At 55.4% G+C, this 22,759-nt stretch overlaps 1 protein-coding gene across 1 annotated transcript; it reads right to left on the bottom strand.

Moving 5' to 3' along the window:
- Window positions 1-578: 578 nt before the first annotated feature.
- Aloxe3 (arachidonate lipoxygenase 3) lies at window positions 579-22,365 on the bottom strand. The gene is made up of 15 exons (XM_021642510.2): window positions 22,031-22,365; window positions 21,537-21,741; window positions 20,113-20,194; window positions 19,285-19,404; window positions 18,888-19,013; window positions 15,980-16,083; window positions 15,398-15,570; window positions 14,548-14,691; window positions 14,256-14,459; window positions 14,086-14,172; window positions 13,501-13,670; window positions 12,691-12,812; window positions 6,684-6,784; window positions 5,996-6,166; window positions 579-1,333 (listed from the first exon to the last, which is right to left on the bottom strand). The coding sequence occupies exons 1-15, from the start codon at window positions 22,175-22,177 to the stop codon at window positions 1,154-1,156; spliced, it is 2,136 nt and encodes a 711-aa protein (XP_021498185.1). The 5' UTR covers window positions 22,178-22,365; the 3' UTR covers window positions 579-1,153.
- Window positions 22,366-22,759: the final 394 nt, after the last annotated feature.

Consider the following 22,759-nt stretch of genomic DNA (forward strand, 5'->3'; position numbering starts at 1 on the left):
AGTTCCAGGATGGCCAAGGCTACACAGAGAAACCCTGTCTAGAAAAACCAAATAAATGAATAAGTAAGTGCTATGTGACGGAAAGGGAGAAGGCAGGGGAGGCTAGTGAGATTATGCCACAATAACGAAAAAATCCCACAAATTTCAACAGCCTCAGCGACATTCAACTCGTCAGCAGCACCTCTCCGAGTTCCTCAGACACCCCGGTGGGTGTCCTTGTCACTGTAACTTCAGCTTCTGGGACACAGAAGCAGAGGACTCTGGACTGTCTCCACGAAGCCTGGAGATAACGCTTCTGCAGGTAACTCAGCCAAGTAACTCAGGAGCAGCAACAACAGCGCCAGGCCCGGAACCTGGGGTCGGAGGCTTTGCAAAATGCCTAGTTTCTCCCTGCCAATCATTTGGGTCCAGCTAGTCCTTCCCTCCCTGACTCACTCCAGGAGGTAAAGGAACGAGAGTGAGCTGAGAAGGGGCCTGTCTCCTAACAGATGGCCCACGGACTCACTCTTGCTCTTCTGCACCCCCCACGACAGTACACCCCATGCCATCATCATCACCATCACCAAAACAAAAGGAAATGGGAGCCAAATACGTCAGCTTTTATTGAAGTCACTGGGCTCAAAGACAAAAACGAACAATAGGAGGAGAGCGGGTGGGAGGAGAGCCGGGGAGAGCCTGCACACACGCCCAGGCCAGAGTTCCGGCTCAGAAATGGTACCTACACCCAGGTAAACTGGGCTGGGATTCTCCCCCCCCCCCCCTTAAGACACCAGGAGCAAAGGGGGCGGCAGGCAGCCCTTCCACTCCAGTTTAAAAATGGAAGCTGGATGTAGGTGTCCTGGACTTGGAGAAAGAGCTCTCGCCCGGAAACGGGTGGGTTCAAGGCCGGTGTGGAAGCGGGGCTTGGTCACTCAGGCCCGGCCTCCCTGTGTGGGAGGAAGGCAAGGAAAGGGGTTCCTTTTTAAGGGGGCTATTGTGCATTTGATTTCAGTTAGCGGCTTTCACTTAAACACTGCTCATTTATATAACGTCAAGGCCATCTTGGTCCCTTGGGCAGGGGAGACGGTTCAGACTGAGGATGGAGAGGATGGAAGAAACTGGAAGGCCCAAGCTGGAACTTCTTCCTTTCCTCTGGAATGGTTTACAGCGGGCCTTAGATGGAAACACTGTTCTCGATGAGTGGAGGGTCCAAGTAGGCATAGGGCAGTGCCAGGCTCTGGTTTCGTTCCCTGATGTCCCTTGAGATCTGTGCCAGGCAGTTCCGGAAGGCTGCAATGCTTTGCCGTGGGGCCTCCTCTGTGAAGTGCTCATCTGGGTACGTGCCCAGAGGCCTCTGGGAGAAAACAGGTCGAGACATTAGGAAGAGGTTCAAGATGAGATAGGGCGAGTAATGAGGGTTCACACATCAACAAATACAGCCGAGATGTTATCTAGAGACATGAATCAGGTACCGCCACGGGGAACGTGAGCCCTTCAAATCACACCAGCCCAGCAGTCACTGCAGCGGGATTCCGAATGAGAACGGGCCCCACAGGCTCACATGTTTGAATGCTTGCTCCCCAGCTGCTGGAACAGTTTTGGAAGGGTTTGGAGGTGTGGCCTTGTTTGGGGTGGGGTTTGAGGTTTCAAAAGCCCACGCCATTCCTAGTTTCACAACACCTCAAGTTGCCTGGCATGGTGTTACACTCCTGTAATGCCAGCACTCCAGGAAGCAGAGGCAGGCAGATCTCCATGAGTTCGAGGCCAGCCTGGTCTACAACTCGAGTTCCAGGACAGCCAGGGCTACACAGAGAAACCTTGTCTCAAGAAGACAGAACATAAACAAACAAACAAAGACATGTTTTAATTCCTTGAGGAAGGGTTCATTTGAAACAGCTTTTCTTAGTAATGGCTGTTTGCACTGATCACAGGCTTTTTCAGCCTACGCTGGGCTAATTATGCCCAGTATTGATGGAGCAAGCAATGTTGCTGAACCTCGTAAGGTGAACCAGCCCTCGTGGCACCTGGCAGTCTACTGCGCAGTGCTTGCCTTTATTAGCCGATACGAGTTTGAGAACGCTGGCACTGGGTAGAGGAGGGTATAATCTTGCTTTCCTGATAGCAGCTGCTCGTGAGGACTTTACGTGAGCCCTCACAACCACGCAACAACCCTTAAGAGAGGGCTCTCTTATCAGATATAGATAAGGACATTGAGGCTTATCGTGGCCAAATTAGAGGGTCCGGAGGGTGCCGAGTGTGACCCGGGGACTGGAGCCCTCTAATGAGGTCCACCTCCCTAAGGTGACAGCCTCTGCTCGCCAGAGAATCCGGCTCCCTTGATCCGGGAAGATTCCGCCCCTTCCTGTCCTCTCCACAACTTTGACAAAGGACCTGGGTGTGGTGGCGTGTCCCGAGCCTCAGATCCCAGACCTGAGTGTGTGACTCTTTGGGATTGCCAACCTGTACCGCCACTCCTAACCCTCATGTATGGTTTTCAGCTACTGTTTAGAAAATCACTGTTTCGTCCAGGTTTCCAAATTCAATTAAACTGTAAGCAGTATAGTCTTACAATTTTGAAAACTTTCTCTGTGACTTCCCCTTTCCCTTTCCCATCCCTAATGCTTATTTATGTTCTTTTTTTCTTCTTCTTGATTAGAATTGTTGGTCTGGAGAGATGGTGCACCTGTTGAAAGCTAGACTCACAACCAAAATGTCAAGAATTGTTTATAATTTCTTTATATTGATAGTCTTTTTTTGTTTGTTTGTTTTCTTGGCAGGGTCTCACCCTGTAGCTCAGATTGGCCTGGAAGTCACCGAATAGCCCAGGCTGGCTTCAAGCTTGCAACAATCCTCCTGACTTAGCCTCTGGAATTACAGGCATAAACCACCACACCTGATTTATTATTGGCTTAAAAAAAAATGGCAGAACTGGGCCCAGTGGTTAAGACCACAGAGCACTGGGTTCCCACCACCCATATCTGGCAGTTCACACCCCAGGTCATTCCAGATCCAGAGAGCCTGGCGCCTTCTTCCAGGTTCTGTGGGCACTCACACATACATGTGCCCACACCCATACAAACATTTTAAATTACATTCCAAAAAGATACAGCACGGTGGCACACTCTTTTAATGCCAGCAGAGGCAGAGGCAGAGGCAGGAGGATCTCTGTGAGTTCCAGGACAGCCAGAGCTACATAAAGACCTGTCTTAAAATAAAAAAAAATTACAGCTTTATGTTTTATTTATCACACTGATACCTAATTTCTGAAACTGTAGTATAATATGAAAAGGAGCAGAGCACAAAGGCGTGACGGACTCAGCTCAAGGCCGTCACAGTTGCTTTGTGAGCTAAACAAGCTATCCAATTTCTGAACCTCAACTTTCTCCCCCAGAGAGGTTCACCAGCACTACATGCCAGGCGTCTTAAATGTAGCTGCTTACTCACTTCATATTATTTATTTATTTTGGTTCTTCCAAGACAGAGTTTCTCTGTGTAGTCCTGGCTGTCCTGGAACTCACTGCGTGGACCAGGCTGGTCTCGAATTCAGAGCCCCACCTGCCCTCTGCCTCCCTAGTGCGGGAGTAAAGGCATGCTATCGCTTTTTCTGTTTGTTAGTTTGTTTTGAGACAGGGTTTCTCTGTGTAGCCCTGGCTGGGTCTAAAGGTGTGTGACCACGGCCTGGCTACTAGCTTTGTTTTAAGAAGCTATACTTCAGATCTGATCCAACGACTGAGAAAGGGGTTGGATCCTCGCAGCTACAGCTACTGTTGTAGTCAGCTCCTGGCTTCTGAGGAAAGGGCCTCCTAATGACCCTCCCTTTGGGAACAGCCCTCAGTCCTCGGGAACAGCAGAGGGTAAGTTCCTATGGTCTTCAGAGGAGAAGATGGTTAAAACTTGCTAGGAAAGGCTCAGAGAGATGGACCAGTAGATAAGGGCTTGACATGACTTTGACCTCCTGGGCCCTTGTAGCCGGAGAGCACTGACCCTGAAAGTGGTCCTCTGACTTGCACTCACGTGCCCAGGCACGTGCACCCTATCCGAGAAATCAATGCATAAATGTAGTTTACATAAAGTTGCTAGGAAGGGTCCAGGTGTACTTAAGCCTTAGGTTCAATCCATTTCATACACACACACACACACACACACACACACACACACACAAGTTGAACCAGGTACCAGCCTATAGTCCTGGTTTCTCTAGAGGCTGAAACAGGATGAGGGCTTGAACCCAGGAGGTCATGGCCAGCCTTGGAAACATTAAGAAACTTGTCTCAAAAATAAACATTTTAAAAAGATTAATTTATGTTTCTTTTATATGTAGGAGTGTTTTGCCTACATCTATGTATGTATGTATACCACACGCATGCTTGGTGCCCATAGAGGCCAGAAAAGATGTTGGATTCCCTGAAAGTGGAGTTACAGACCGTTGTTAGCCTCCGTGGAGGTGCTAGAACCAAACCTGAGTCCTCTGGAGGAGCAGATAGGGCTCTAACTTCTGAGCCATCTCTCCAACTCCAAAAAAAAGAGAAGAAAGAAAGAAAGAAAGAAAGAAAGAAAGAAAGAAAGAAAGAAAGAAAGAAAGAAAGAAAGAAAGAGAGAGAAAGAGAGAGAGAGAAAGAGAGAGAAAGAAGGAAAGAAACAGAGAAAGAAAGAGAGAGAGAGAGAGAAAGAAAGAAAGAAAGAAAGAAAGAAAGAAAGAAAAAGAAAATGTAAAGAAACAGGTGTTGTGGCACACAGCTTTAATCCCAGCACTTGGGAGGCGGAGGCAGGAGGATCTCTGTGAGCTAGAGGCCAGCCTGGCCTACCAAGAGAGTCCAGGGCAGCCAGGAGGCTACATAAAGAGACTCAAAAAACAAAAACAAAACAAACAACAAAGAGTTAAAGAAAGAAAAAAGTTGCTAGAGAGATTAAAAAAATAATAAAGAAACCTGCAATGTTGGTGTCTCTAGTACCAGATAAATCCAAACTTGAGAAATGGGGCATTCCCAGGGGACACATGACCCTGGCCTGGAGGCGATCAAGAAGGCAGAGCGCCATGATGGGGTAAGACATTGCGTGAATGGCCATGCTGGAAACTGGTGATTCAATTGCTGCTCACTTTGGCCTAAACTCCTTAGCTGCCTCATTTCCTCTCTGCAATCCTGTCCCTCTCACAGCGCCACAGGAACACCCTTCCTGAAGGAGATTAAGTCATGTCACTTCTACTTTAAAAGTCTGAGTGGCCTCATTGTCCCCGGAATAAATACTATGCTAAGTCCTATCTGGCTCGTCACCCTGCCCTGCCGTGTCACTGCCCTGAACCTCCGTGATCCTAAGGACACACAGCTAGACTCTCCCTTCCACTCCCGGCTGCCCCTCCCTCTGCCTAGAAACCAGCTCTGCCCCTCCTCCATCTGCCAAGCTCTACTTGCCCCGCAGGTTTCCCAAGCCACGGAGGCTCCACAAAGCCCTCTCCTTGCCTCTGTTGCAGAACACCAAGGTGCACTGCTTGCCACCCGTGCCTGGAATGCCATGGGTGCTCAGAAAGTGATCTTGAACGGAGGATTACTACGTGAGCACTTCCTACCACACTCTCCTGTCGCTCTTCATCCACCTGCGCATCACGTGAAGGCATCAAGAAGGTGGCGGTGGCATCTCACTCAGCTTTATGTACAGAGCATCACGCACTATGCTGGCATGTGGGAGGAACCCCATGTTCGTTCTTGGGTGAATTAATGAGTGGTTAATGGATGAATGCATGATTGGATGGATGGATGGATGGACGGACCCATAGATGGATATAGACGGATAATTTGTAAGTTACATAAAAATCATACTCAGCCACTAAAGTGGCATTTGCTTCTTTTTATGTGTGTCCTTGGCGATCAAGTATCATTTCCTGGGAAGACAAAAAGACTCTCAAGGCAGTTGAGCAGCGGACATAAATCCCAGCAAGCAGCCAGCAGCCCTCCTTCTGTAACCACGTCACTGCCCAGGCCTGTGACGCCCACTCTGCCCCACACATGCATGCACACACCTGGTCCTTGGGCTCCTGGCTGACCAGCCAGAAGAGGAGAAGGTTGCTACAGGTGGTGTTCACTTCCGGGAGGGTGTCTAGGTAACTCTCCATCGTTGCGCTCCCCTTGGTCTGAGGTGGAGGCTGCCTCATGGATGACGGCGCATTGGGCATCCAGGCCCCAAAGTCATGCTGTGGAGACACCCCGCACCCTGGGTGGGCATGTTTGAGCATCCTCTCCATCGTTCCTCATTCCACCTCAACCATCCCAGATCTCAGGATTTAGAAAGGGGAAGACCATGGGAAGTCCCAGAAGTTCCACAAGCCCAGAGAGTGGGTAGAACCAGTCGCCGTGGAGGGAGGAGAACCCAGGGAGGAGGCAGTCCTAGACAAAGGCCTTGGGCTGGCATGCCCTCAACTTGATGCTCTGTGCAGCCAGCTCTTGCCAAGGTCAAGCTCTGCTCCCAACTGGAGCTTCCAGAGGTCGCGGTGTAACCAGCTGCGACCCCACCCAGCCATCTCTTGGCACTCGTCCTCCATCCACCCAGTCACCACTCCAACCCCGATGGTGACGGCAATTCCACCCCAACCCCGAGCCACCCACTCGCTCAAGCAGAACTCTGACCTCAAGTCCATTGCCACCTCATAGGCCTGTGGAACTGAGCACCTTGGTGGCCCAGCGCCCCTCCGCCTGCCCTCCCAGGCTTACCTGCCCACTGTTGACCGCGGCGTGCTGGGCGGAGCAGTTGAAGATGATTGCAGTGAGGTACTTCACGAGCTCGGCCGGGGTGCACAGCCGGCTTGGGAAGCCTGGGTGTGGAGAGGAAAGGAAGAGGGTGTGAATGCGGGCGGATTCCTGGGAGCTTCTGAGCGCAGGGGTTCACTGCAAGGGGAGAGGGAAGACAGAAGGCCAGACTGACTGCAACCATCCTCAGACTAAAATCAGCCATGGGATGGCCACCACCACGACCTCTGGCCTCTGAAGGGCATCGGATAGGATCCGGTCGAGAGACCGGGAAATGATGAAAAACTGGGCTCCAGACAGAGCCTCGCCAAGCTGCCTATCTCTGCCCCGGAAGGCACCCCGTTGCCACTTCCTCTCTAGCCCACAGTAGAGCTTAATGATCTGACGCTACTCATGTCATCATTATCAACATCCTTGCCAGTCCACTAGCAAGGTGGCCTCTGCTTAGCAGGAGAGACAACTGACCACAGAGCACAGGGGGGGGAAGGCAGAAAAAAGATTAAAGAAAAAGCTCGGGACCAAGAGAGGACACAGGGACAGAAACCAGAGCTGGGGGCTGCAGCATCCTGAGAAGAGGAGGAGTCCTGCGTGGGAGGACAGGTGAGGCTTAAATGAGGAGAGGTCACAGAGGCCAGGCGCAGAGGTCACATCTGACCTGGGAGACTGAAGCAGGACGGCTGGAATTCAGCTCAGAGCTGCTGGGGCACTGCAGTGAGATCCCGCGTCAATAAAACCAAACAAAAAGGGCCAGCAAGGTGAGTGAAGGACCTTGCTACAGAGCCTGACAACCTGAGTTTGACAGTACCCCCCCCCCCGCCATCCCCACGCCCACCTCCACCTGCCACACACGGCGAAAGGAGAGAAGCGATTCCTCCAAGTTGTCCTCTGACCTCCCACGTACAACATGGTACCCAGGCCTTTACTCACACCCAACGCTTCATACACAACACACACAAAACACATAGAACAAAAAAAAATAAATAGAACAAATTAAAAAAAGAAAATACATAATGGCAGAGGGCCCGGGTTCATTGGTTTTTGTTTGTTTCCCTTGAGGCAGGGTTTCTTTGTGTAACAGAGCCTTGGCTGTCCTGGTTCCCCTCTGTAGATCAGACTGGCCTTGAACTCACAGAGTGAGCCTACTTCTGCCTCCTAAGAGCTGGGCTCAGAGGCATGTGCCACCAGGCCTGGACAAGCTTTTTCTTTTGTTTTAGGGTACATAAACCTCTATGCAGCACAGCATACACCCAGCGTTGGCGGCACATGGCTGTAATCCCAGCATTCCACGGTGGAGGCGGAAAATCATGTCAAAGTAGCTTATTTTGAACTTATTGACTTAAGGACAACCTGAGATCTGTGAGACCGTGTCCCAGAGCACACAGATCAGTCAATAAGTGACTAGCAGACAGGAGTATTGTCAGGCTCAGCCCTCCATCTTCCTTTCTGTGCACCACACTGACCTCATCCAAGTCCATGGCTTTATTCATGGAACTGATCCCTCTCAGATGGACAATGTATTATTTGGTTGTTGTTTTGTTTTTTTAATATAAGGTCTCTTGTAGTAAAACAGCTCTGGTTGTTCTGAAACTCACTAGGCCAGTTGGCCTCAAACTCAGAGATCCACCTGCCTCCACCTCAGAAGTGCTGGGACTAAAGGCATGTGCCACCACCCCTGGCATGACAGCAGTCCTGGTTTGTTGGTTTGTTGGTTTGTTTGTTTGTCTTGAGGCAGGGTTCTCTGTGTGAGCCTGGCTGCCCTGGAACTTGATTTATAATTCAGGCTGGTCTCAAACTCACAGAGATCCAAAAGCCTCCGGGGCACTGGAATCAAAGGTGTGCGCTGCCCCCCAGCTGACAACTGTGTGCTGTAGCCAGTTGCTTAGACCTAAACCTATTTGCTCACAGCCCCTCTTATTTCACACCATACATGTCAGCAAGGACTTCCAGATGCCCACCATGTTCTCAGTCACTTCCATCTCTCCTGGGTGAATCCTGTCACTTCCACCTTTGTCCTTTGTGGGGCTAAATCAGGGGTTGGAGGTGGGTATAGCAACATACAAGGCCTGGATTATACACACACGCACACATACACACACCACTAGAACCTTCTAGAGAGTCCCCTGTCACCCACTTTGCCAGCTCCTTGCTCCCTTCCCAACTTTTCTTCCCTTTACTTACCCTGCTCTGGCTCCCCCGGAGGCCTTTGACATATTCCTCAAGCACGCTGGTGTACCGAGCCCAGTACCGCTGCCGGAGTCTCACCCCAAGAGTCCACACAGCTAGTTCCCTCAACCCCTTCGCTCACCTCTTAAGCTCTACCTCCCCAGTCAACCATTCCTTGGCTATCTGTATGAAATATCTCTAACAAGATTCTGCTTTCCTTCCCAGCATTCATAGCCACCTGACACATTCGTCGATGATCACCATCTCCCCCAAAGTACGTCAAGCCCCACTAAGAACACAGCTCCGTCCGTTTGCTCCCTGCTAAACCCCAAATCTAGAACGGTACTTAATACATACTAGGAGCCTTCTAACTGTTGGCAGAATGAAGTGGGTAGATGGTTAGAAACAGGAGTGGCAAGGCATGGGACATGGGGTAGGTGAGGGGACCAGGAGGGAACCTGACTGAAACTACGGTTGTGATAGGGCAGGGGAAATGAGTCTCTTCCGGGTTTCTGGGCACTGTCAGGGGAGTTACCCTGCAGGCCTTAGGAGTGAGCAGCAAGAGGCTGGGAGAGGGGACACGGAAGGGGAAGCCGCTGGCACAGTGCAGGGCACTGATGCAGACAGTAAGAGATTAACCACCCAGGGAAGATGAAAGGAATGCGAGTCAGACTTCTCCGAGGCTTAGAGCTGAGGGGAGGGAGGCTGGGACGGAGGACCCGGCATCGGCCCGGAGCGGGTAGTCTTCTCTGTGCTTTCCATCCTAGCTGGTTGTCTAAACCAGAAGTAAATAAAGACGTGATGCAGGAGCCAAGGAAGGCCTTCCACAGGCCACAGGGCCTTCCACAGCGTTTATTCCCGCCCCTCGAGACGCAAAAGCCTGGTGCAGGCGGCAGCTCAATGCGTATGTTTTTAAATTAGAATCTAGAGTCGTCTGAGCTGGCTGGAAGAGCTGGTGTCGATCTGAAAGTGGTGTAGTTTACAGCCTCATAAGCAAGTTTAATAAAGAGGGGGACTGAACCCACAGTAAACAAACCTCAATTTGGGTCTCTCTCTCTCTCTCTCTCTTTTTTTTTTTTTTTTTTTTTTTTGTTTTTCAAGACAGGATTTTTCTAAGTAATCTTGGCTGTCCTGGACTCGCTTTGTAGAACAGGCTAGACTCACAGAGATCCACCTGCCTCTGCCACCCTGAGTGTTGGAATTACAGGCGTGAGCCGCTGTGCCCACCTCAATTTGAGTCTTAAACAAACGCCAAGGGAAAGAAACAGCTAGGATCATGATTAACAGTGAGTTTGCAAAACACAGGAAAAGGTCAGCCTTTAAAATATCTGAGAGAGATCTGGCTGTCATCACCTTAACCTAGAAATCACTCCTGGCCTTGTTAATGTTGAGACAAGCTGACATCAGGTGTCTCTCAATGTGATGCAAAGCACATGCCACAAAGACCTGAGAAATATTCTCGCCAAAAATGTGCAGCCCTTACACATTCCTTTTGGTTTACAAAAACTACACGAGACAGGAACAAAATGGGCCACGCAAGAGAAAGGAATTAGATAGTCTAAGGTGACACACTCTCCAGCCAGAGCCTGGGCTTTTCCATGACGACAGGTTATGTAATTATAAAAAGCAGCGAGCCAGGCATGGTGGCGCGTGCCCTCAGCCTTCACACAAGGAAGGAAAAGGCAGGCAGGCCTCTGAATGTTTGAGGCCAGCCTGGTCTATGTAGAGAGCTCCAGACCAGTAAGGACCATGGTGAGACCTTGTCAAAACAAACAATCTCCGCAAAATGCTGCTTTAAGTTAAAAGTCTTCAAAGCTTAAATAAAACGTGGTCCTTGGCTGGCTCCTGGCTCGGTTGCATCAATGCAGGGAAACAGGGCAGATGGGGAATGAAGAGTTGTACTGGATGGAGGCTGAGGCTGATGCATACTGACAACTTTGCTAAGTATACGGCCAAGCTCAGTGGTACAACAGCTGCCGTCCATGTAGGAAGCCCAGGATTTGATCCTCAGAGCTACAGAAAGGGGTCTGTGGGCCGGGTGTGGCTGGCATATGCCTTTGATTCAGTAGGGCGACAGAGGCAGGCAGATCTCTGTAATTTAGAAGCCTGAGCTAGCATGGTCTACACGTCCAGTTCCAGGCCAGCTTAGGGCTACATAGTAAGATGCTGTCTAGATCAAACAAACTCCAAACGGATTAACCAAATATGGCAAAATGTCAGCCATTATAGAATCTGGTGGGTGGGTGGGTGAAACAGTGTTTATTTGTATGCTATGTGTTTGAAAACTTTTGTCTAAAAGATTAAAAAAAAATACAAAGTCCCCTCTGGATAGGGCTGCCGTTGTTGTTCTGTCTAGAGGGGACTTGAAACTACCGTGTTCCTGGGTTTCCCCAGTCAGACCTCCCCCGAGTAGCCACCAGAAGCAATCAGCCAGCTAAATAGCCACCCGCCTACCAAGGAGACCCAGGCCAGGGTAAGGGAAACTGGTAGATGGACATTTGAGCCACTTTAATGCAAGCAGAGGCTCCGCGGTTAGGGGCACCTGCTGCCCAGTCCCCGGGACCCATACAGGGGAAGGAGGGGACTGATCCTGTAAGTGACCTCTGACTTCCACACATGCACCGTTGTGCCCCTGCACACACAGACCAAGCAAACAAATATAGAAAAAAATAGACAGTCATGGCAGCACGTGGGTGGCAGAGGCCAGCGGGTATCTGAGTTGGAGGCCAGCCTGGTATACAAAGTGAGTGCCGGGACAGCACACAGAAACTCTGTTTCAAAAACAAACAAACAAACAAACAAACAAAGCTTAAAAAAACAGCAGTTCATGGTGACACAGACCTTTAATCCCAGCACTCGGGGTCAGAGGCAGACGGAGCTCTGTGAGGTTAAGGACAGCCTGGTCTACACAGAGTTCCAGGTTAGTAAGGTCTATATGGTGAGTTCCTGCCTCAAAACAATGGGAGAGGGACAGAGAGATAGAGAGACAGAGGAGAGAGGAGACAGAGAGACAGAGACAGGAAAGACATTGGAAGAGAGAGGTCCTTTGGGAAGGCCCGTGTTGGGACTTCTGAGTCTGGAACTGTGCTAAGGAGGAGCCACAGAAAGGTTCCTCCAATTAGGGGTGTGTAGAGAGGAGTCGTGGAGCCAGGCTGGCCAGGAGTTAGGAGGATTACCAGGGAGCAAGAGGCCACATCTCCGGACTGAGAGAAGGCTGAGGGAGGGAGGGCGGTGTGGCACTGCCCTCTGCTTGGCACTGTACTGAGGAACAGAAGCTGGAGGGGAAGGCAGGGAGGCGCCAGCCATGGCTTCGGTGAGGAGCAGCGTAAACCAGGAGCCAGGCGCAGCAAGACCAATCACCCCAGGGAGAAGCTCGTGACTACGGGAGGGGGTGGGGTTCAGTGGCTCGCATGACCACCCAGCAAGATGATTACAGAAGCATAGGAGAGAGAGCTCCAGAGTCTGCTAAAGTCAGAGGTGGCCCCGCTGCGTGCTGGACAGCAAATAAGTTACGTAAGGCGGAGGAACCACAGGGCCAGGGTTGAAAAGCAACAGCTTCAGAAATAGTCCAAACCGGTTTAGAATCCCCCCTCAGCAGTTAAATAGGACAGCGTGGTGTGGCTCTCAGAGACGAAGCTCAGCGGTAGAGCCCTCACTTAGCATGAGTGAGGTCCTGGGTTCGATCCCCCGCAGCAGGTAATAGTGTGGATTTCAGGAATAAGAACTGATTAATGGAGGTAGAGGTAGGTGCGGATGAGAACTGGATTATCAAGAGCTGTGGGTGGTGTGGGTAAAGACAGGGGGATACCTGAGCTCTCCCGGCTGAGGAACGCCTGGGCAAAAATCTCGCCCACCCAGGCCTGCAGCTCGGAGTCCTGCTGCACGGACGCGTCGCTGGGATAATAGTAACCCACGATCTCTGAGACGAACCTGCAAGGGAAAAAATGCTGCTGCCCCTGGAGTGAGCACGAGCCTAGGCCGGACTCTGAGGCCCACAGATGCTCGGGGAGGGGAGAGGCCAGTGCCGGCCACCAAGAGTCCTGAAAGATGAACGATGAGTTCAATATGACCCCCAGATCCGGCTGGAACCGCTGACTCGCTTCCGTCCTCACCTCTCTCCCTCTCTAGTTGGGCGCTGGCGGCAGAGGCAGGCGGATCTCTGTGAGTTCAAGGCCAGCCTGGTCTACAAGGGGAGTCCAGGCCAGCCAAGGCTACACAGAGAAACCCTGTCTGGCAAACCAAAACAAACAACAACGGAAAGTCCCCCCACTCTCCAAATCAAGGACGTTTTGAGTCTCCTCCCTGGGAGGCCATGAAGAGCAGAGTCTACACCGTGTTCCCCTCCCTTCCTGGTCAGCAGCCAGGAGGAAGACGCCCTGCCTACCTCAGCGAGCCCAACCTGAGTCCTCTGGACAAGGCGGGGGATGGGGGGGTGGGGGGGTTGGGGGGCTGGGGAGCTCTCACCGGAAACCTGCCTGCCAGCGCCTGTTCTCGGGAGTCTGAGAACACCTAGAGCCCAAGCCTCCACGCTCGAGCCCGCGCTGCCCCGTGGGCCCGCAGACTGGGCCCGCAGACCTCGGCAGCAGGAGACTTCAGCACCCCCCGCCCCCGCCCCCACCTCTCAATAGCCGCCCAGATCTTCAGGCCGTCGTCGCGGTAGTGGTAGTTGGGGATGGCCAGGACACCGCGAGCTCGCAGGCTATCCGGGAGGCAGAAGTCGGTGTAGGTGAAGTGGGCCAGCCCTGTGCTCATGAGGTAGATGAGGCCGCGCCTGCCGATGGACGTCACCTGGGGACACAGACACAGCTGGGCTTCCCAAGCTGGCCCGCACCCCACCCGAGGGCCGGGAGACCGGCTGGCACAAGTGGGTCAGCACGTGCGATTTATCCCGCAGCTGAGGACCTACTGTGTGCATGGGAGGGGGACTGTGAGGCTTTGATAACCACAGAATGACTACGCTGGGGGACGGAACCTCGTGGTCAGCTGGGGGCAGGGCTGGGCTAAGGCCGCCTGCCCATAAAACCTACTTTCGACGGGGTCTAGCCCATGGGTGGGGTGGCATTGGCCAGCCTGGGTCAAGGCCTAGGGGAGGGGCAAACAGCTTCTAGGAAGAGGCGGGCGAGGATTAGGCAAGGGTCTAGGGAGCACAGCTTGTGGCACAGCTTGTGGGCGGGGCCTTAGGGTCGCGGCGGGGAGGCTGCACCTTGTCCACGAGGCCTTCCGGGTTGAGCAGCGTGGCCCTGGCGATGGTGTTCACCTGCAGCGTGTAGCGAGTGTGGGGAAGCAGCAGCTGCCAGGGGAACGAGGTCGCGTGAGCCGGGGTCCGGGCAGGCCGCGGGCCGCCCCTCAGCGCCGACCCCGCGCCCCGCCGACCTTGTAGATGGGGTGACAGAGCGGCAGCTGACGCAGGGTGGCCATGGAGAAGGCCTCGCAGAGCAGATGCGTGCACAGGAAATGCGTGTTGTTCTCGTGCACCAGGAACTCGGAGTTGCGCACCCACGTCTTGGCCAGCAGCCAGTCCATCTCGCAGTCAGTGGGCAGAAAGATGGGGCTCTCCGGCCCCGGGGTCTGGCTGAGCTGTGCGGGAGCAGTGAGGCGAGCCTCCCGCGCGGTAGCCGGGTCAGCCGCGCCCCGCCCCGCCCCGGGAGCCCTCCCCCGCGCTCACCTGGATGGCCACGGGCAGCAGCGCCCCCTGCGGGCTGAGCCACAGCAGGCAGAGCGGGGCGGCCACGTACTGTTGGCTGCCGTTTAGGCAATGGACAGGGGCGTCCGCCAGGATCCAGTAGTCCGCTAGGAAGATGTGGCCCCTCTGGAGAAGGCACACGGAGATTTAACAAGCCCTCTGCCCCCCACCCCACCCCGCCGTGTCCCTCTTTTTCTCTCTGAGGTCCCCAGTTCGAGATTCAGCAATTCTTGCTGCCTGCACTAAGGGCCGATGATGCTGCGTACCGCACCCTTCCCAGAATGTCCGGAATGAGGTCTAGCTGAGTCTGCCATTGTGCAATCCCTCCCCTGGCCTCTGGGCTTGCACAGGCCAGCTTCTGCTCCTCCCCCCATACCTTGTTCGTCCTACTCCCTCAGCTCAGAAGGAATCCCCTCCTCTGACCTCAGCGTATCCAACAACAGCAAAAGCAACACACAGTGAGTCTACAGCCACAGCCCCAGCCTCGGAGAATGTCTGAGGGCTTGGCTGTCACCAGAGACCAGGTCGCCAACTGCTCCACATCCTCAGTTCCCATCCTTTGGAATCCTCTCTGCTACGCCACTCTCGGCAGCCTGTCCTAAAGCAGCCATCTTGGCTTCAACACCTGGGATCTCTCAGACCCTAAAACAGGCCTCAATAACCCCAGGACCCACCTGGCTCTCCCCCCTATCTGTTCTTGACAGACAGACAGGCCTCCCCTGTGGATGGGGCCCAGACCTGGACCATGCCACCTCTTCTCTACAGCCACAGTCCGCAACGGCTACAAACCCGCCTCCCTCCTGTCATGTCCACTGCTGAGGTCCTCACCCACCTCTAGCTCTGTTTGTAGGCAGGTGTCCGGTCCCAGCAGAGGCGCCACCATGTCATTGGTGACGGGCAGCTTGCTGGGCAAGCTGGAGAGGCAATGGAGCATGACGGGATTGACACCATTCAGGTACTGGTACCCAAAGAAGCTGTCCTCACACCAGTGCTCCGTGACGTACTCTGTGGGGAGGGGGCAAGAGAGGGAACCAGACGGTCTGGAAACTATGTTCCAAACTCTGGTCCTGCCCAGCCTCTGCCCCGCGTCACGGCTCCAGTTTTCCTCCCAGCAACAACACAACACTGGGGCTATGACTACACTTTCAGTTATGCCAGACACCGACAGACAGTGGCAGGTCTGGGGTTAGAACCAGGTTCTCTCTGATCCCAAACCCCAGACCATCTGGTGGTAAGGTGAGGAAGGGAGTCAAGTGCCCTGACGGAGGTCAGGGCTTCTTAAATGGGCGTCCCTCGGGTCAGTGATGTCTCTATGGTCTCTCCCAGTCCTGTCTGAGGAGGTTCCCACTGGGATCCAGCAGTTGCCGGGAGCGGGGGTCATGGCAAAGGACAGGTGCCCGCTGGCTCTGCGCACCTGTGGTGAAGGTCTTGTGGCACCAGAAGATGTTCCTGATGTCGTCCAGCTTCTTCCAGGAGCCCCTGCGGTCCAGCAGACCTCGAATCTTCATGCCCAGGGATCTGAGGGACAGAAGGTGGTGACAGCTGGCGGTGGGGCCAGCAGGAGACCTGTGCTCCAGGCTGGAGACAATCAGCAGCCATTTCCTAAGGCGAGCTGCCTAAGAACCCACACAGGAGGGAAGTCTGGCGCTAGAGTGAGGCCCTGCTTCAAAGGCAGCCCTCCCTGCATGGGAGGAGGGAGTGTGTGCCCAGAAGAGGTGCGCCCTTTCTTCAGACTTCTAAAACTCCCTCCGACCCTCCATGGCTCCTTTCTGTCCGTGAGACAAAGCCCCAGCCACCAAGCCTGGGGTCACAATCACGATGCCCACCCCAGCACCTTCCTGTAGCCTTTGCAGTGTTCTCTCCCGGCCCTATGCAATACACAAGACCAACCACGGCCTGCTTTCCAAGCACAACCACTAGTGTGCTGTGCTCATGCCTGGTGACTACACTGCCTGGTTCTTATTTTCTTTTGTTTTTGTTGTTGTTGTTTGTTTTGTTTTTCTAGACAGGGTTTCTCTGTGTAGTCCTGGCTGTCCTGGACTCACTTTGTAGACCAGGCTAGCCTCGAACTCACAGAGATCCTCCTGCCTCTGCCTCCCCGAGCGCTGGGATTAAAGGCGTGCGCCACCATGCCTGGCTATGGTTTTTCTTTTTCACCTATGAGCGTTGGGGGAGGGGGGGAAGATTGGCTCTCACGATCTTGTTTCCAGAGCCTCATTCAAGCTGAGTCTCCGCTGAGTCTCCATCTTACTACCTCAGGTCAGTCTGGCCCTCTAGGTGAGACTCAGATGCCAGTTCCTCTAAAGCCTCGCCTGACTGACTCCCCACAAGCCCATGCCCTGCGGCATTCAGGAGACCCTGCATTTCACTACAACCCTGCATATCTGTTACTTCCGGTCCCGCTGTGCGTTCCTGGGGAAGGACAGGCTCTATGCATCCTGACACACCCATCTCCTCTTAGGCGCTTGTTCCCCAGGGCTTGGACAAAGGAAGAGGAACGGAGCTCAGAACAGGCAGGCTTGTAGCAAGGTCAGCTACAAGACAGCTAGCTACGTGATGGTGCTGATGTGCTCTGAAGAGTGCAGCGGGCAGCTGAGGAAGGCCGGGTGGGCATGGATTCGCGGCCTTACAGCTCACTAAGTATTTGCTCGCTTGCTGAGTACTCTCTAGGCACAGCCCGGGGGTGGGGGGTGCTGGGCAGAGCTGAGCCCAGCCGGGGGTGTAGAGGCTGGGCAGAGCTGGGCCGCACAAACCTCCACAGTCCCAGGCACCCAGCTGCCTCAGGGTCTCCTGCCTAAGGCCTGAGCTGCAGAGAAAAACTGGAAGAGCTCAGTCCTGGAGGCCGAGGAGGCAAATAAGCCAAGAGACACTTTCCCTTTGCCGGGGCCTGCCGCAAACGCCCTTCACGGTACAGCCTGGGGTCAGCCCTCAGCCACCGACCCCCGCATTCCTCCGAGGCTGCCTGACCTAACTCAGAACCGCCCGCCGGTGACCCATTCCTGCTCAGACCTTCGCATCCTTCTCAGACTCTCTGTCTTCCCCGATGCCCCACGGGCCCTCCTCGGGGTGACGTCCCTGTCCTGAAGCCGGAGGAACCTTTGGCTGCTGCACACACCATCTACCCCAGACAGCCATGCCTGCCCCCCCTCCACGCCCTCCTCCACTGAGCGTTTCTGAGAGAATCATGCAGACACACACGTGCAGGAAACTAAGGCCCGTTGCTCATCCCCCCACGTGCAGCTCTGCATGAGTCTCACAGAACCCAGGGGCGCGGTCCCCACTCGGGACTCCGTAGTCACTTGCTGTTCTCTCTCTTACCTCCCAGGCTTGCTTCAGTCCTGTGCTTCTACCTAGACACATCCCAGACCCAGCTGGCCTCTGGCCTCTTCATATATCCCGAGGCAACTGCACTCCTCCCTTCGGTCACACCACCCTGAAAACCCACCCACCGTCTGCCCACCCTGACAACTTCGTAACTGCACACATGGCTCCTGGGTGATCCCACAGATTCCCTCTACCAGACGGACCATCACGGAGAGATTTTGGCTTAGCATTATCTTTAACATAGTATCACTTGCCTTCTTCAAAGCCTACAGTGGGGGTTGGAGAGATGGCTCCGTGATTAACGGGACATTAGCTTTTCTCAGAGAACCTGGATCCCATACCTGGATCCGATACCTGCTCACAGCTGCCTATAACTGACCTGATGCCATCTTCCGGCCTCCGTGGACACTTGTACACTCATGGCATGCACTCACACAGACACACACACACATTTAAAATAATAATAACAATAATAATGCAAAACTTATGATGTCAGAGTGAGTGGGTCATCTTCTCCTCCAGACACTTGTCCAGAAACTAGGTAAAAATTAAGTTTACATTAGGCAGGGCACATTGGCACACGCCTGTGATCCCAGCACTCAGGAGGCAGATGCAGCTCTGTGACTTTGAGGCCAGCCTGGGCTACATAGTGAGTTCCTTCCAGGATGGGCAGGGCTATATAGAGAGACCCTGTCTCCCCCATCCATACCCCCCCCCAAAAAAAGAACAACAACAACAAAAAATCAAGGTTACGCATCCAGAGCCTGTGGGCTTTGCAGTAAACCGGAGCCGGTCTGGCTTCACCTCCTCAGGGCTGCCGGGCAGAACCCCTCTACCCTGCTTCGCGTGGTCCCTGGGGCCACGCCCTGAAGAATAGGGAGGAGACTAGGGGACAAGGCAAAGGGAAAGGAGGACCCTGAAGACCTGAGGGAGGGGAAGTGGGGGCAAGGAGAAGGGCGTGGGTGGAAGGAAGGCGTGAAGGGGAGGGGCGGGCTCACGCAGGGAGGGCGTTGAAGATCAGCGAGGCCGTCTTGGTGGCCGAGTAGCGGATGTTGGGCTCCATGTGCAGTAGGGAGGGGATGTCGATCTTCATGGGGAAGCCAGGCAGGTAGCGGTTCCCAGGGCTGAGGAGAGGCGGGGCCAGGGCTGGGACCGTCAGTGGGACCTGTCCCTGTCCCGAATTCCTTCTCCAGCCTGTCCCCAGGTTCCCTAGTTCTCCACTCCTGCCCCCAGTCAGGAGCGACCCTTCCCTCTGCTGAACACGTCAGCACCACCGCTGTCTCCTCTGCCCCTGAACAGAGCCGGGCTTGGCATGGCCCTGCCGCCCACCTCTGTGCGGCACCTCGACAGACCCCCACTCCTCACACCGCTCCCTCCCAAGCCGCTGGCTCTCACTTGTCGTCCTGCTCGGCACAAGGTACTGTCTTGGTCAAGGCAAATTTCCTGTCTGACTCCATCTCCTCGAAGCTGCTGACATCCAGCATCCGAGGGAAACCGGGGGCGTAGATCTTCCAGCTGCCCGGAGGAGGGGACAGAGGCTGGGGGTTAATGGGGACAGAGAATCCTTGGCCTCTCAGAGTGTGGCTTAGCACCCACGGCTGCTTTCTGCTTTCTGGAGTGTGACAGAGACCCGGAGCTTCTCCGTGAAGGCGCTGACTTTTAGGACGCGGAAGGCGGGCTCTTGTGTGTGCTCAGCCCGCACTGTGCTGCTGAGCAGTAATGGCTTAGATTACGATTGAGATAAACCCAGGGTGGTGACACACACCTGAAACCCAACAACCTGAAGGCCGAGATGGGCCACGTAGTAAGCTCTTCCCAACCCCAACCTCACAAAAACAAAGTACAATGGGTCTGAAGGCGCAGGAAGATCGGTAAATTCCAGACTTACTTCCAGCATGGGGATCTGGGTACCCTGGGGCGGGAGCAGGATGAGAATGGCTCATTGTTGGGAAAGTGCTGGCTTTGGGGTTTTATCTGAGCATTGGGGCCTAGAGAATGGCAGGCCAGCCGTACACTCCCGAGCCACAGCTGCCTCCCGGGCCAGGTAACCCACAGCGGTACTCTGGGTCCAGACCCCGATCACTGTTAGAGTGGAGTTAAGTTTAGGCACAGATCCGGGTCTGCCTTGGGCCCCCGAGGTTTTGGCCGACCTCAGAGCTCGGGACAGCCTGAGAGAGGCTGCGGTGGGAATGAGGATGGGCACAGAGGGTCAGCCGCGCTCACCGGTAGCACTCCTGCCGGGCCTGCAGCTCCCGCGTCCTGTGGTCCAGAAGGAGGGGGAGAGAGTCCTGACTCACGGTGCTGGCTGTGGGGAATGAGAGCCGCTCTTTACAGAAGGCTCTTCTCAGAGCCTCTCTCTACAGAAGGCTCTTCTCAGAGCCACTCTTTACAGAAGGCTCTTCTCGAGCTCGCTTCCTGCTGCACGCTGCTGACGCCGCAGCCCCGAGCGCGCCACCTCCACGCGCGTGTGCGCGCTCATCATGGTTTGAAGCTCTTTGGAGGAATGGTGATTATCAGCCAAACCACAGCCGTATTCCCAAGCGCTCAGGTTTGCCTCCTCTCCAGACGCTGCGCTCCTTGAGGGCACAAGTCACGGCTCACTCACTGCGTGTCCCCCCGTGTCTGGCGTGGCGCCACACTCACTGCGTGTCCCCCCGTGTCTGGCGTGATGCCTGGTGTCATGCTCATTGCACAAGCCTGATAACTACTGAACAAATACCAAACAAATAGAGCCGCCACGTGCTCTGAGGATCAGTGGGAATTGGTATGGAAAGTGCAGTGTAGACTGCGGAATAATGTTCATTGCCTCACGCTAAGGTAGGACGCCATCTCGCACAACAGGCACACACACACACACACACACACACACACATACACACTTCACACACACACAGGCACGCACACACAGCAACCCTAGCTGTGTGTGGAACAGACAGTCCTGGAGACAGAAAGGGCTCACCCCAAGCCATCTTGGAAATCCAAAACTCAGCAAGACAGCCGAACTTACTTCCCAGACACTTCATTCCCCCCAGAAACGCTAGCAGGAAGCAAGGCGCGGGGTGTTTGCAGCTCCATTCTCTAACCCCCGCGGCTTTCCACCTGATGAAACCGGCTTGTAACTTAATTCCTTTCTGCGTTCCAGAAGGACAGGTTCTGGAGAGGCGCAGGGGGTTCTGTGGGATGTCAGCTGCCTGCTGTCTGTGCGCGCGAGTTTGCCTGTGCGCGCGTCTGCCTGTGCACATCTGCCTGTGCGCGCGTCTGTCTGTGCGCATCTGCCTGTGCGCGCGTCTGTCTGTGCGCGCGTCTGTCTGTGTGCGCGTCTGTCTGTGCGCGCGTCTGTCTGTGTGCGTGTCTGTCTGTGCGCGTCTGCCTGTGCGCGCATCTGCCTGTGCGCGCATCTGCCTGTGCGCGCGACTGTGAGTGCGCGCGCCTGCCCATGCGCGCGTCTGTCTGGGCGCGCCGCGAGAGCACTAAACAGTACCCAGGAGGCCCTTGCAAGTCAGGGCTTTAGGGGCGCTCTTGGTCAGACGCCATCTCCCTGGGACGCCAGCGTTCCTAACCCCGACCCTAGCCCCTGCCCCGAGCGCGGTGAGACCCCGCTCCTAGGCCCTAAGAAGCGGTTCTGCCCAGTCCTGGCCCCGGCCTACCTGCGCCCGGCCGCAGCTCCACCGTGCAGTAGCCCTCGATCCATTGGTAGCAGGGAAAGGGGACCACAGTGCCGTCGGGGGCGGTGACGCTGACGCGGCTGCAGTACCAGGGGTCCTTGCGGAAGCAGGCAAAGCGCTCCTTGTGGAGGCGCAGCAGCAGCAGCTCCCCCAGCTCCGCCTCACAGCGCACCTTGTACTTCTGCACCTGGAGCGGCGGGAAGCCAGCGGGAGGCCGGGACTCAGAGGGGCGCGTCGGGCCCCCCCTGCTCCCGCAGACCAGCCCGGGCGGCGGCGGGAGGCCGAGGCAGCCCGATCGCTGAGTTCAAGGCCAGCCTGGTCTACAGCGAGGGTTCCTCGGCCGCCAGGACTACACAGAGAGACGCTGTCTCGAAAAACCACATAAAATACTAATAACAATACCAACAATAACAGGAGGAGGAGCCAGGATGCCAGGGGGAGACCCTCAGAGGTCCCCGTGGCTCCTCCGTACTCACCGACCCCTTGGCGAAGTCCCTGCCCACGTGATCGAGCTTCCGCTTCGGGCTCTCGCCACAGGTGCCCACCAGCGTGGCGTAGATGTTGTCCAGGGTGCCGGCCTTCAGGTAGGAGCCGGTGGTCACGCACAGGCGGTAGACCGCCATGACGGGAGCGACAGCGCGGGGGCAGCGGCGGCCCGGAGACGTGAGCTGCGGACGAGGCCGCGGCGGGGGAGGTGGGCTGGGGGAGGGCCGGCTCGGGACGGTCCTGCGCGGCTCTCCTGGGGCAGCTCCGCCGAAGCTCGGAGTCCGTCCCGCCCACGGGCGTGCGCTGCAGTCCTGCCTGCGCGCCGCTGGCACAGCCGGTCCCTCTGGCTGGCTCGCCTAGACGGGCGTCGGGAGCCTGGGCCCACGGGGGAGGGAGGGAGGGAGGGCCCAGATGCCAGCCGGGAGATGACGCACGGGACACTACCTCGGCCGGGTCAGGGCGCTGGCGACGCCCCGGGGCGCGCTCGCCCACCGCCAGCCTCCGCCCGGCCCTTTCCCTCCCACGCCCGCGGTGGGCGCCGGGGTTCCCGCGCGACCCCGGCCGCCCCGCCGGGGATGGGGCCCGCCGGGGAAGGGCCCGCCCGACGGCGTCCGCGGGCCTCCTGCCGCATTCCTCGCGCTCCGGCCCGCCCGCGAGGCCGCCCGTGCGCCCCGGCTCCCCAGATCTGGGTCACAACGGCCGGGGAGGAGGAAGAACCA

This window comes from Meriones unguiculatus, chromosome 11 (genome assembly GCF_030254825.1).
Source record: "Meriones unguiculatus strain TT.TT164.6M chromosome 11, Bangor_MerUng_6.1, whole genome shotgun sequence".
Classification (NCBI taxonomy): domain Eukaryota; kingdom Metazoa; phylum Chordata; class Mammalia; order Rodentia; family Muridae; genus Meriones; species Meriones unguiculatus.

Excerpts from the sequence above, each read along its gene's own strand:
- Aloxe3 (XM_021642510.2), bottom strand. The coding sequence starts at position 22,177 with ATGGCGGTCTACCGCCTGTGCGTGACCACCGGCTCCTACCTGAAGGCC. Across the intron at positions 16,084-18,887 it reads ATCTTCAACGCCCTCCCTGC|ATCCCTGGGCATGAAGATTC; the intron begins GTGAGCCCGCCC and ends TCTGTCCCTCAG. Across the intron at positions 6,167-6,683 it reads CCGCGGTCAACAGTGGGCAG|CATGACTTTGGGGCCTGGAT; the intron begins GTAAGCCTGGGA and ends GTGTCTCCACAG.